This window comes from Plecotus auritus (genome assembly GCF_963455305.1).
Source record: "Plecotus auritus genome assembly, chromosome: 10".
Classification (NCBI taxonomy): domain Eukaryota; kingdom Metazoa; phylum Chordata; class Mammalia; order Chiroptera; family Vespertilionidae; genus Plecotus; species Plecotus auritus.
In genome coordinates this window covers 31,608,943-31,621,945 of record NC_137785.1, presented here as the reverse complement: position 1 = coordinate 31,621,945, position 13,003 = coordinate 31,608,943, and the positions used below count along the sequence as shown (strand labels likewise).

Sequence of the window (13,003 nt, the reverse complement as noted above, 5' to 3'; positions counted from 1 at the left end):
CATTTCCCCGTATCTCTCTTTATCTGCATCTTTCTGTGTCCTCCATATCTATGTCCCTGTCTCTCTGCTCCTACATTTCTCCTACCCCCCATATCTGTCTCTCCATGTCTCTGTGTGACAGGCCAGTAACTGGCTTGATTTCTCATTCATTGTACACTGCTTCTGAATATCTAATTATTTTTAGTTGTCTAAATAAAATGCTTCTAAAAACTAACTAACTAAATAAATTTAAAAAGATACAGGTTCTGAGAGGGTTGGCAGATCTGTAGCAAGGTAATTAAAAGCCCAGGCTGTCTGTTTTCAAGTCTTCGCTCCAAAACCTACTTGCTGTGTGCCCTTGGGCAAGTGACTTAACCTCTCTGGGCCTGCTAAGTGCTGTGTGAACTCTGTGATGAGAATGATGATGATGATAATGATGATGATGATGATAGAAATCATATATCTGAGACACCCGGTATAGAGGTCAGGTCTCAGATCTCACAGAGAAAACACCCATCACCACCAACACTGCCTTAAGTGGCCTGGTTTGCAGGCTTACAGGAAAGCTCCATCATGAGGGTGGGGTCAAAAAGCACTGAGTCCGCTTTCCCATTACCCTTGTCTCTGCTTCATATCTCTCCGTCTCCGTGTCTCGCTTCCTTCTTCGTCTTCACCTCTTCTTTCCTTTCTCTCCCCATCCTCCGTGTCAGTCCCCTTCCCATCGCTGCGTCCAGCCTTTCCATCAGCGTGAGGAGCCTCCCAGTATCTCCTCCCTCTCGCCGAGTCGTAGGTAACAGCGCGCATGCGCCTTCAGCGCCCCTCCCTCTCTACCCCCCATCTACCACCGGCTTGTTTCTCCTTCTCACCCATCACTTCCCCTGAAACTGACACCCATTACTCCAGTCACCCCAGTCTCAGCTTTGGTCTCCAGTCCCGTCTGCCCAAGGTAAGATGGGTAGAGGGGAGGCCCGCGGAGAAGGGGAGGGGCGAAGCACCCAGCATCCAGCATCCAGAGATAAACAAACCTGGGGAGGGGGCAGCCTAGACTGAGGGCCCTGACGCGATAGAAGAATGAGGGGCTGGGCCTGCAGGAAGTGGTAGACACTGGGCCCACATATTAGGGTCCTCTGATGGGTAACGGGTATCCTTACGATTGCTCCAAATCCAGAGCTGGGAATGTGAGGCCCTGGGAGCTTCTGTGGGCTGGGATGCCGGAGCCTGTGGGGTGCCCTCTCTAGCTGACCTCTGCTTCCAGGATTTGCCTGAAGGCTGTCCCGCTGAGGGCCACCGAGGATCATGACTAAGACAGATCCTACCCCTATGGCCCCTCCGCTCCTGGACAAGGAGGAAGAAGAGGATGCGGAGGATGAGGAGGTTCCCGAGGCCCCCAGCCCCACCCAGGAGCGCCGACAGAAGCCTGTTGTGCACCCCTCAGCACCTGCCCCCCTCCCCAAGGACTACGGTAACCATCCTTCCACCCTAGAATCTGGCCCGGAGCCTTAGATGGCCAGGGAAGGAGTCTTAGCTGCTGAGTCCTTGTATTCCAAACGCCCCACTCACTCATTCACTCATTCATTCATTCATTGGAGAATGGAATTGGAATAATTCCAGACCTATTCATGATACATCATTTAGTCATTCAACAAACATTTGCTGAAAGTCTGCTGTGGACCTGGCTCTGTTCTAGGAGTTGGTAGCACAGCATGGAGCAAGATAGATCCAGTCTTTGCCCTGAGAGAACTCACAGGCCTCTTTAATGACCACACAAATAAGTATAATAATATAATATAAATATGTAATTGCATGACATGATGAGAAATTGTGCTTGCCAAGAACAGAATACTGCAAGAGTTTAAGACATGGTTTCTCTGAGGAAGTAACATTTGAGGGAGACCTAAGGATGAGTTGGGGGTTAATCAAGAAAGGGTTGGGGGAGAGGGAATCCCAGGAGAGGTAACTATAGGAGGAACTGCAGGAGTGAAGGTTCTGAGGAAGGAGGGTGTGGAGCTGAGAGGGTTCTTCTTGGAGAAACTGAAAGTATCTAATCACCAAGCAATATTTATCTATTGCTACTACTCTGTGACAAGCATTATGTTGGGTGATAGAGATTTAATGGTGAGCAATCCAGGCATGATCCCTTCTTTCAGTAGAGAAAGAGGGACTGAATAATGAACAGATCAATAAATCAGGTAAGTTCAGATTAGAGTAAGTGCTATGAAAGAAATAAAAGATAGAGATACATAGAGCCCTAGCAGGTTTGGCTCAGTGCATAGTGTCAGCCCGTGGACTGAAGGGTCCCAGGTTAGATTCCCATCAAGTGCATGTACCACGGTTGCAGGCTCAATCCCTGGTCCGTGTCTCCCTCACATCAATGTTTCTCTCTGTGTCTCTCTCCCGCCTTCCACTCTCTCTAAAAATCAATGGGAAAATATCCTTGGGCAAGTATTAACAAAAAACAAACAAACAAAAAACAACAACAAAGAAAAAGAAAGAAAGAAAAAGGGGAAGAAAGAAAGGAAGAAAATAGAGAATGGCTAGAGGGAAGCAACTTGAGACAGAGGTCAGGGTGGGTCTTGCTGTTGAGGTAGCATTTAGGCTGAGACCCAGAGCATGAGGAGAATCAATGGAGAAAGAGAGTTCCAGGCAGAAAGCAGCAAGTGCAGAGCCCTGGGTCTGGAACAGGACTGAGTTCGGAACAGAAAGCAGCTCATGGAGCTGCAGTTGGGGAGTAATCAGAGTTGAGGTGAGAGGTTGGCAATGGGGCTTAAAGGCCACAGTGAAGACTTCAGATATATTCTAAGTGTGATTGGGAGAGAACATTTGAGGGATTGTTTAAAAGCAGAGAAGTGATGGGTCTCATTTATATGTTTAAAAGGTAGAGAGTGTGGGGCTCAGCTGGAGTTGGATATAAGGAGCTTTTAGAAGACATGGGGTATGAGGGTCAGAAACTAGAGGGACATGTCACCCACTAGAGGTGGATCAGAGAGGCAACAAGTTAACCTCAGTTTGGCAGAAAAATAAGGAAGTTATCTGGGTGTCTGGGGCAGGGGTTCCACCCCAGGAAACTGGAAAATCTCCTTTGGAAATGCACCTGGATATGGCCAGGGTCTTTGGCCTGGTGGGAAGTGAGAGGGTCTGGACTGAAAACAAGCAGGACTGGTCACAGAAGGTGAAGGAATCTGAAAATGTGGTCTAGGACAGAGAGAGGGCTAAGGTGGATTCCAAGAGGAATTCATGTATTTGTTTATTAAATTTGTACATTACTTCAGCAGAGATTGACTGAACACCTACTCTGTGCCAGGTTTTGTGCTGGGCTTTGGGGATAAAGGGTGTGTGGGGGATGAAGGGGGACCAAGGCAGATTGGAACATAGCACTTATATCCTAATGAGGGAGACTAGTGAGAAAGTAAGGAAGAAGGAAAAAGAGAAGAATAGGAAAAGAGGGAGGGAGGTGGAAACAAGTTAAGTAGTGATATGTGCTATGATTAAAGAAATAAAAACGGGTAGGAGATGGGAGAAGTGCAGAAGTGCTGATTTCAATGGGGTGGATGGGGAGGCCTCTCTGAAGAGGTGACATTTGAGCAAATACCTGCAAAGCCTTGAGAAGATCTGAGAGAAGACTGCTCCAGGTGAGAAAAACAGCAAGTGCAAAGCCCTTAAGACAGGAATTTGCCTGGTGTGTTGGAAGGCCAGGAGGCCAGTGTGGATGCAGGGGAAGTTGAGAATAGAGAACAGACAGGCCAATTTGTGCAGGTCCTGTAGGCTGAGGGAAGGACTGTGGTCTATATTCTGAATGTAATGGGAGCCAGGTCAGGATTCGGAGCCAAAGAGTGCTGTTTTATGACTGGGGTTTTAAAGGGTGCACACAGGAGACACTTTCTGTGCTGCACTTCTCCGGGCTCTATATCTGATGTTTCATTTACTCACCCAACATGTACTGAGTTTCTTCCTGTGCTAGGTCCTAAGCTGGGTGCTGATGTTACTACAGAGAGTAATACTCATCAGTCTAATAGGGGAGATGGAAGTTCCTCTGGGCACCGCCCTGGCTGGCCACAGATTGGATCCTAACCATGCATACATTTTATGTGGATTGCACAGCATTTGAAAACTTGGGGAGATTTTTCTTAAAAACCAGCATTTCTGATTTAAATTATTATTATTATTATTATTATTATTATTATTATTATTATTATTATTATTATTTTTACTCTGGAAATTTGTCCAAACTGTCCCCATGCTCTGTCAGGCAACAGTGCTCTAACAGCCTCCTTGGGCACGCAGACATGAGGGTGCTACACTCCTTACCACACTCTTGTTTCAAGAGGTGGTGTTTGCTGCTCCATGGGAATTGCTCAGTCTTCCATTTTTTTAAGACATAGTGGGCATCCAGATTTTTATGTGAAACCTCCTGACTTTGAAACCTCATGCTGGCCACATGGAATATGCCTGTAGCCTATGCACCACTACTTTGAGACCCTGCTTCGGGAGGGTCTGAAAGGCAAAACCCTAAAGCTCCTCTGGAAGGAGGGGTCAGCTTGCCTTGGATGACTTTAGACCTCTCACCACCTCAGCTTTCACCTTCTTCGACCCCAATGACCCTGCGTGCCAGGAGATTCTGTTTGACCCGCAGACTACCATCCCTGAGCTGTTTGCCATTGTGCGCCAGTGGGTGCCCCAAGTACAGCACAAGATTGATGTCATTGGCAATGAGGTAAGAACACTGGGGAAGCCAAGGAGGAAGAGGATTGGGGTCCCTTGCATGTTTGGGTAACCTTCCCTGGTCCTCTGGTACTCCCAGATTCTGCGTCGAGGCTGTCATGTGAATGATCGTGATGGGCTGACCGACATGACACTGCTTCATTATGCCTGCAAGGCTGGGGCCCATGGAGTCGGTGAGGGTCCAAACCCCAAACCACATGCCCCAAAACCCAGGCCCCCAGACCCGACACCTTCAAAACCACCCAGAACTCTGGTCCTCAGATCCCCATCCTAAATCTGCAGCCTAAGATCCCAAATTGCCATCCCTGAGGCCCAGGAAATTCCTCATGCCCTGCACCCATGACTAACCCGGGCTGTCATGCAGGAGACCCCGCTGCAGCAGTGCGCCTCTCACAGCAGCTGCTGGCGCTGGGCGCAGACGTGACCCTGCGCAGCCGCTGGACCAACATGAACGCGCTGCACTATGCAGCCTATTTTGATGTGCCCGACCTCGTGCGTGTGCTGCTGAAGGGTGCTCGGCCTCGAGGTGAGGGGCGAAGTCCAGGCTGGGGTGGGAGGCCAGGACCCAGTGAGGGAAGAGGCCCTGGAAGCAGAGGGAGGGTGCCCAGGGTTTTGGGGATGCGATGTGATGTGAAGGAGGGATGCCAAATGATGGGGCCAAACTGAGTCCTGGCTTGGCAGGAAGAGGGAACTAAACTGAGGAGATAGTAGGAGGCTGGAGACTAGAGGCGTTGGAGATGGGGTTCAGTGGTTCACTACCCCAGGACAGGGCTGGACCTCGCAGGGAGGGGCCGGTTTTATGGAAGGCACTGGGGCTGGGAGGTTAAGAGCCTGTTAAGAGATGGAGGCTGGAAGGTAGGGGGATACCTAGAGTGTCGAAAACACTTACCGAGATCTCTCCTCTCCCCCACCTCCCAGTGGTGAACTCCACATGCAGTGACTTCAACCATGGCTCAGCCCTACACATCGCTGCCTCTAACCTGTGCCTGGGTGCAGCCAAATGTTTGCTGGAGCACGGTGCCAACCCAGCGCTGCGGGTACTGCCACCTTGGCTCAGCACTTTTATCTTCCTTCTTTTTCCTCCCCCATTCCTTTCCAGGCCAGCAGGCCTCTGCAGAAGATGAGGGGGGCCCTGACCACCTGCATCTCTGGAAGCTCTCAAAACATTATAAAGATCATCTGTACATTCAACAAACGACATAATAGCTGACATTTAGTTAGTGTTCATGATATGTCAGGTGAACTATATTAGGAGCACTGTTTTACAATGGGGAAACTGAGGCAGGGTCACCCAGCAAGGACTTCTTTCAGTCCTGGCTGATGTTGTGGCCTTGTGTAGACAGTATTTAGAGATCATGAAGAAAGTTGAATGAAACTCTTGGTGAATGAGAGGGTTAGGCCCAGAATAAGCCCTCAATATGATCTTTGACCCCAACCCATCCATTTCTAGGTCCTATCTTTAATACGAGTTATTCTGCAGCATCCCAGGAACAGATATCTTGGGTTGACACCTGCGCCCCTGAGGTTTTGCCTCACCTCCTTCCCCATTGGCTCAATTGGACCACTGACTCAATATTATAGGAGCCTATTTTTAGTGTTCATTCCTCACATGGCCCCATTCCTGGGGTCTCTGGGGGCATGGCCTCCCTAAAGGCTTGACCCTACAACACTTGACCATAACCTTCAGTCCCTAGCAGCTCCACCCCTAGTCCCACTCCCAATTACTTGACATCCCTAGCCTGAGATCTCATGGGTGGATTCCCTGGAACATGGTCTGTACCTTAATGTCTCACCCCTTCTTAGTCCCATGTTGACCCAAAGTGTGACCTAGTCCCACCTCTGCTTCACCTAGACCCAGGGTCTTGGGGCATGGGTTCAGTGGGGGTGCAGCCTGTGCCACTGAGTCCTCGTCCCTATCTTTCCATTGGTCCTCAGAACCGAAAGGGACAGGTGCCAGCGGAGGTGGTCCCAGACCCCATGGACATGTCCCTGGACAAGGCAGAGGCAGCACTGGTGGCCAAGGAGCTACGGACACTGCTGGAGGAGGCCGTGCCACTCTCCTGTGCCCTCCCCAAGGTCACGTTACCCAACTATGACAACGTCCCAGGCAATCTCATGCTCAGCACATTGGGCCTGCGCCTAGGAGACCGCGTGCTGCTGGATGGCCAGAAGGTCAGGGACTAGACTGGGTAGGGAAGGGCAGCACTCATCCCTCATCCCTTAGGACTGGGTCATTGGGCAGTGTGCAGACTTTCCCTTTGTTGGTCCACCCTCTAATGATCTGCAGTTATTTTTTTCACCTAACAGTTGTTCTGTGAGTGCCTCTTTTGTGCCCCAATCTGGGCTGAGGTCTCAGTCCCGTGGGAAACAGATGCATCAACTGCCAGTGACAGTCCAGAGCAGTGGTGGCATCACAGGGAAGCACAAGCAGAGTGGTCGGTGGAGCTCTGCTCCATCTGGGTCCCCTGAGCGTTGTGGTCTCCAATCAGGGCCCTGCTCCCAGAGGAGTCAGTGCTTTGGAAGAACAGTCAGGGGTGTGACACGAGATGTACCTACTTGAGGATGAGGAGTGAGCTAGGAGAAGAGGGTCTCAGGTAGGGGGGAGCAGGTAAAAAGGTCCAGAGAACAGAGAGAATCTTCATCCAGGCATTCCAACTTTGACTCGTTTACTGGTGTCCCACAGGCTCCATGCTGGACCAAGCCCATTCTTGGGGATAAAGGGCTATGTCAGACCCAGCCCTGCTCTCATGGAGCTTCATTTCTAATGAGAGAGAGTCAATAAACTAAACAATAGTTAAGATAATTTCTGGTGGCAACAAGGGCTTTGGGAACCAGTAAATGCTTGGATTTAGTAAATTATCCCTGCGTGAGGGTAGAGGTGGTTTTAGCTGGGTGTTCTAAGAGGGCTTCTCTAAGGAGGTGATGTATGAGCTGAGATCAGGGGCTGATCATACCAGACCTGCATGCCATTGGAAGGAATCTGGATTTTATTTCTTGAGAAACCATAAGGGCTACATTTTGTTCCCTATCTTTTTGTATGCATCAGCCCCATCTGGAAAGCTTTCTGTGTGTGATCTAGTTAAATTCATGTGACAATTCTGAAAGCAGGATGAGTTCACTCTTCCCATCTTGCAATCCAGAAGACTCTAGGGAGCTCAGGGAGGTGAAACCCTTTGTCTGAGGATATGCAATAATCATCCCTGCCCCTTAGAAAATCAGCTTAACACAGTAGTTATGAACTTAGGCTCAGGGATTTACTCAGGCAAATCTTACCAACTCTGAGGCTTGGGGTCAGCGATTCTGCCTCGCTGGGCATCAGTTGCTCCATCTGTACAATAGAGCTAATAACTACCCATGTCAGGGAGTATGAGGTTTAAATTAGTTAAATGTATAAATTCCTTAGAACAGGGCTTGGTGCATCTGAGTGCTCTCTGTGCCAGGTACTGCTCAGATCCCCACACTAACCCTCCAAAGCGGCACTTGTTACTAGCCCATCCTATAGATAAGAACTGAGGCTTAGGTAAAGGAGCCTCATGCTGTTATAATAACCACACTCCCTGCAGCTAAGCAACTTGACATATTAAAAGTGTTTCAACCAGACAAAGCCTAGGAGGTGGATTGTTATCCCAATTTTCCAGATGAAATTGACCCAGGAGGTCCCAGAACCAAAGTTACATGATAATAGTAGTCAACACTCACTAATCCCTTACTCAGCACCTGGCCGATCTGCGAGCTTTAAATGTTGCCGTAACTATGCTGTCCAATGAAGTAACCACAAGGCACACGAGGCTATTAAGCACTTGAAATGTGGCTGGTGTAATTGGGGAAATGAAATTTTTTAAAAATATATTTTATTGATTTTTTACAGAGAGGAAGGAAGAGGGTTAGAAACATCGATGAGAGAGAAACATCGATCAGCTGCCTCCTGCACACCTCCCACTGGGGATGTGCCCACAACCAAGTTACGTGCCCTTGACCGGAATCGAACCTGGGACCCTTCAGTCCGCAGGCCTACGCTCTATCCACTGAGCCAAACCGGTTTTGGCGGGAAATGAAATTTTAATTTAATTTTAAATTGTCATATATTGGCTAGTGGCTATTTATTGCATTGAACAGGGCAGCTCTATAACAATCCTATAAGGTGGGCACAGTTTCTGTTCCTATTTTGCAGATGAGCACATTAAGGCACAGTGAGGTTATGTCATATAGCCAGTAAATGGTGATGTCTGAGCTGAGGTTTGAGTCTGGGGCTCCCTCATTTCCCCCACCACGCTGCCTGTGAGCCAGTGATCTGTTGTAGCCTCCCAAGGCCTCCCCAAGCCACATCCTCCCTTGTTTTTCCAGACGGGCACACTGCGGTTCTGCGGGACCACGGAGTTCGCCAGCGGCCAGTGGGTGGGCGTGGAGCTGGACGAACCTGAGGGCAAGAATGATGGCAGTGTTGGTGGTGTCCGGTACTTCATCTGCCCTCCCAAGCAGGGTCAGTCCCACTAGGGGCCCAAAAGGAGTGGTGGGTGGGGTCCACTCAGTGGTTCTTACATGGCTGACTGGGTAACGGGGGTTGGAGGGTGATATTGGGGCAGAGGCATAGGGCAGAGACTTGGATAGCTCCCAGCCCATGCTCTATCCCTCCAGGTCTCTTTGCCTCTGTGTCCAAGATCTCCAAAGCAGTGGACGCACCCCCTTCATCTGTCACCTCCACACCTCGCACTCCCCGGATGGACTTCTCCCGTGTCACTGGCAAAGGCCGAAGGGAACACAAAGGTCAGAGGGGGAGCCTGAGGAGTGAGGACAGCCAGTCTTGGAGATAATCTGTGGGTAGCCTAGCTTCTGTGACTCAGTTTCTCCTCAGGTCCAAACTCCCTAATTTTAGAGGATGACATTTAGTTCTTTTAATTTTTTAAATTTTCTATTGATTTCAGAGAGAAAAAGAGAGGGAAAGATAGAAACATCAATGATGAGAAAGATCATTGCTCAGCTGCCTCCTGTACACCCTCCACTGGGGATCTAGCATGCAACCTGGGCATGTACCCTGATGGGGAACTGAACCATGACCTCCTGGTTCATAGTTCGATGCTCAACCACTGAGTCACGCCGGTCAGGCTGGGTTCCTGACTTCTGTGACTAGTTTTTTCTATTGGCCCAAATATCCTCAGCTTTGAGAAAGGATTTTGGGGTCCTTCTAGTTCTTAACTTGGCTGGGACTGTTTCCCTCCACACCAAAGCCCTGCAGTTCTAGGGAAGGTTCAAGTTCCTGATTAGAGCCAGGACAATTTCTGCCTTGGGGCTTTCTGGTGCCGTGGGGTCCCTAGGGCTGGTGCCTGGAGCCCCATCCTACCCTCACCCCTGTACCCTCTACCCCCAGGCAAGAAGAAGCCCCCATCATCCCCATCTCTGGGCAACCTGCAGCAGCGAGAGGGAGCCAAGGCTGCTGTTGGAGACCAAGTCCTTGTAGCAGGCCAGAAGCAAGGGGTTGTGCGCTTCTACGGGAAGACAGACTTTGCCCCAGGTGAGGACAGGGATCTGGGCTGCGAGGCATGCAGGGCCTCAAGGTCTGACACTCTTCTGTTTCAGGTTACTGGTATGGAATTGAGCTAGACCAGCCCACGGGCAAGCATGATGGCTCTGTCTTTGGTGTCCGGTACTTCACCTGCCCCCCAAAGCATGGAGTCTTTGCACCAGCATCCCGAATTCAGAGGTGAGCCCAATTCAAGGTATCACCCAGGACCCTGATTCCCTCTTCAGGTGTCTCCTCCTCTTGGACTAGCAGGACAGTGTGGATATCCATGCCCACACCCAAGCTCTTTTCGCATGGGCCCCCACCCCCATCTCCAGGTCAGACCCTGGCTTCTGAGGCTCTGACTCCTCCCACTCTTCATGTCTCCCAGGATTGGTGGATCCACTGACCCCCCTGGGGACAATGTCGGAGCCAAAAAAGTACATCAAGTGACAAGTGAGTTGGGGACTGGAGTGTGGGGAGGAGGGTTTGGGGACAGGAGAAAGGGTTATGCTAGTGACAGAATCTCCAGTATTAAACTGGGAACACAGAGTCCAGGAAAATGATGAAACAGGAACCCCAAGAAGATAGGTGCTATGGAATATGGGGATGTTGACAACAAGCTCTGGGCAGGCACCCGAGACATGGGCAGGTATTGGAGGACACAGAATATTATTGACAAAAGAGGTTCAGATGGATATTGGGAATGCGGGGTCCAGGAGTCTGGGTGGGTATTGAGGGCACAAGTGGGTATATCATCCCCTCACCTGAGACCTTGCCCTCCCCTTCAGTGACGCAGCCCAAACGCACCTTTACAACAGTCCGGACCCCAAAGGACATCGCATCAGAGAACTCAATCTCCAGGTGCGTAGCCAGGCCATTGGACACAGGGGTCTGGGGCTCTGGTTGGGGCCAGAAATAGAGGTTAGGAAAACTTGTGACTAGTCAGCTTACTGAGAAAAGTCTTTAGGGAGTGAGGCCCTGCACTAAATTCTGGAGACTTCAACTTTTAAGGGGCACTTAGGGGAGGCAGAACACCCTCCACAGGAACCTGGGAAGGCACAGCTAAACAGGTAGAGGCAGAATCCAGCAAGGCCAAACATTTGGGGAAGAGCTGAGGGAGATAGATCCAGATGTTCCCATCCCCGCATTAAGTAGTGACATGGTTCTCCTTTCCAGATTGCTCTTCTGCTGCTGGTTTCCTTGGATGCTGAGGGCGGAGATGCAGTCTTAGAGGCCCTGGACACCTGACAAAGAGACAGCCCCTCTAGCATCTCCTGACACAAGGAGCCCCCAAGTCACCCTGAGATAGATATTCCCAGTAACACATCCAGAATAGAGATCCCCATTAGCCAGCCCTTATTAACCACTGAGGCCCCATCATTAACAGATTCCCCCATGATAAATGCCCAAATACAGATCCCATGTTACCCAGAAAGAGATTTCCTGAGTATAGCTCCTTCAGGCTAGTCCCTATCCTCAACCATTCAGAGCAGGACTCCCAATAACAGATTTCCACATGACCCCAAATGGTGACCTTCTCCACATAATGCTCCACAGCAGAACATTCCTCAGTCACTCATCCCAGAACCCTCCCCCATTTAAAAAGATCCCATCAAATCCCCTTGAAATAAACACAGGTCACGCCTCCAGAGCTGCAGTTACAGACCTTTATGTCACTATGCTACATTTAACATCAGTCCCCTCAAGATGTGATTCCCCATAGTTACCCCAAAACCCTTATACTACAATCAGAGACCCCCCTCCATTTACAAAGACCCCTGCTCTTACCCCTGAAGAAGAGACACATTAATCAGGCCACTGACACCTCCAATTTACAGATACCACAATAGTCCTGGAAGTACTAATTACAGGACCCGCAAGTGTTCCTATCCTCTGCACCCCCAAGAATCCCCCAGTGCCTTGTATGAAGCCCACCCAACATGGCCCACAGCCCCTGTGCTGGCCAGATTCCCAGAAAATTCTCTATTTTTAAAGTAATGACTTTCCCTTTTGGGGGACCCAAAAATTTGGAGCCCCTATTTTGAGACTGGGGATCCTAAACTCCCCTGTACCCCCAAGTCCTACAGCCTCTAGAATATCCCTAAGCCCTAATGTCCAGGACCCCCAAACCATGGGATCCCCAAATTTCCAGGGAGTCCTAAATGTAAAAATCCAACCCCAAGCCCCCAGGAAACCCTAATCATGGAAGTCCTTGTGCCTGGAATGGAGGAGACTGCAGTCAGGACATGTATCCCAGGCTACCATGGCACCTTAAGCCCTATTCATAGGCATCAAGAGACCCCAAACAGGAACGCTCATCCCTGAAAACTAGGGGACTTCAATGCCCTGAGTCATAGATCTCAAGACACCCAAATTCCAAGAGTCCCAGCCCCAAAGAGACCCAAATCCTAAAGCCTCCATCTCATACATGAAGGGCACCCCAAGGCCTTGAGGGGATCCCAAATCCTGGAGCCCCCATTTCAATCCACGTTCTGGTCATAGGTCCAAAACACCAAATCTGAGTCACTGACCCCAAATGACCTCACAGCACCCAAGGCCAGACTAACAGCGTGAGGGAGACCCTGAAAGCCCAGAGAGTCCACGACAGACCTGGGGGCCTCACTACCAAGGACAGCTCAGACTACCCCTAACTGCATGTCCCAGAACTCAGCATGACCCCTCTGCCCGCTTCAATAAAGACTTTTCTATGGCTACTCTGTGTCGGACCTGAGTTTGGGGATTACAGCCCTACCCCTGCACCGCTGCTGGGGGAGGACGATAGAGGAAGTCCTGTCTTCAATCTCG

At 50.0% G+C, this 13,003-nt stretch overlaps 1 protein-coding gene across 1 annotated transcript; it reads left to right on the top strand.

Moving 5' to 3' along the window:
* Positions 1 to 778: 778 nt before the first annotated feature.
* Positions 779 to 12,912, top strand: CLIP3 (CAP-Gly domain containing linker protein 3). The gene is made up of 14 exons (XM_080645573.1): positions 779 to 925; positions 1,235 to 1,441; positions 4,551 to 4,690; positions 4,778 to 4,871; positions 5,063 to 5,224; positions 5,617 to 5,735; positions 6,634 to 6,870; positions 9,043 to 9,178; positions 9,334 to 9,462; positions 10,064 to 10,207; positions 10,273 to 10,396; positions 10,587 to 10,651; positions 10,987 to 11,059; positions 11,375 to 12,912. The coding sequence occupies exons 2-14, from the start codon at positions 1,276 to 1,278 to the stop codon at positions 11,427 to 11,429; spliced, it is 1,644 nt and encodes a 547-aa protein (XP_080501699.1). The 5' UTR covers positions 779 to 925; positions 1,235 to 1,275; the 3' UTR covers positions 11,430 to 12,912.
* The last annotated feature ends 91 nt before the right edge of the window (positions 12,913 to 13,003 follow it).

Excerpts from the sequence above, each read along its gene's own strand:
- CLIP3 (XM_080645573.1), top strand. The coding sequence starts at position 1,276 with ATGACTAAGACAGATCCTACCCCTATGGCCCCTCCGCTCCTGGACAAG. Across the intron at positions 1,442-4,550 it reads CCCCCTCCCCAAGGACTACG|CTTTCACCTTCTTCGACCCC; the intron begins GTAACCATCCTT and ends TCACCACCTCAG. Across the intron at positions 9,463-10,063 it reads AGGCCGAAGGGAACACAAAG|GCAAGAAGAAGCCCCCATCA; the intron begins GTCAGAGGGGGA and ends CTCTACCCCCAG.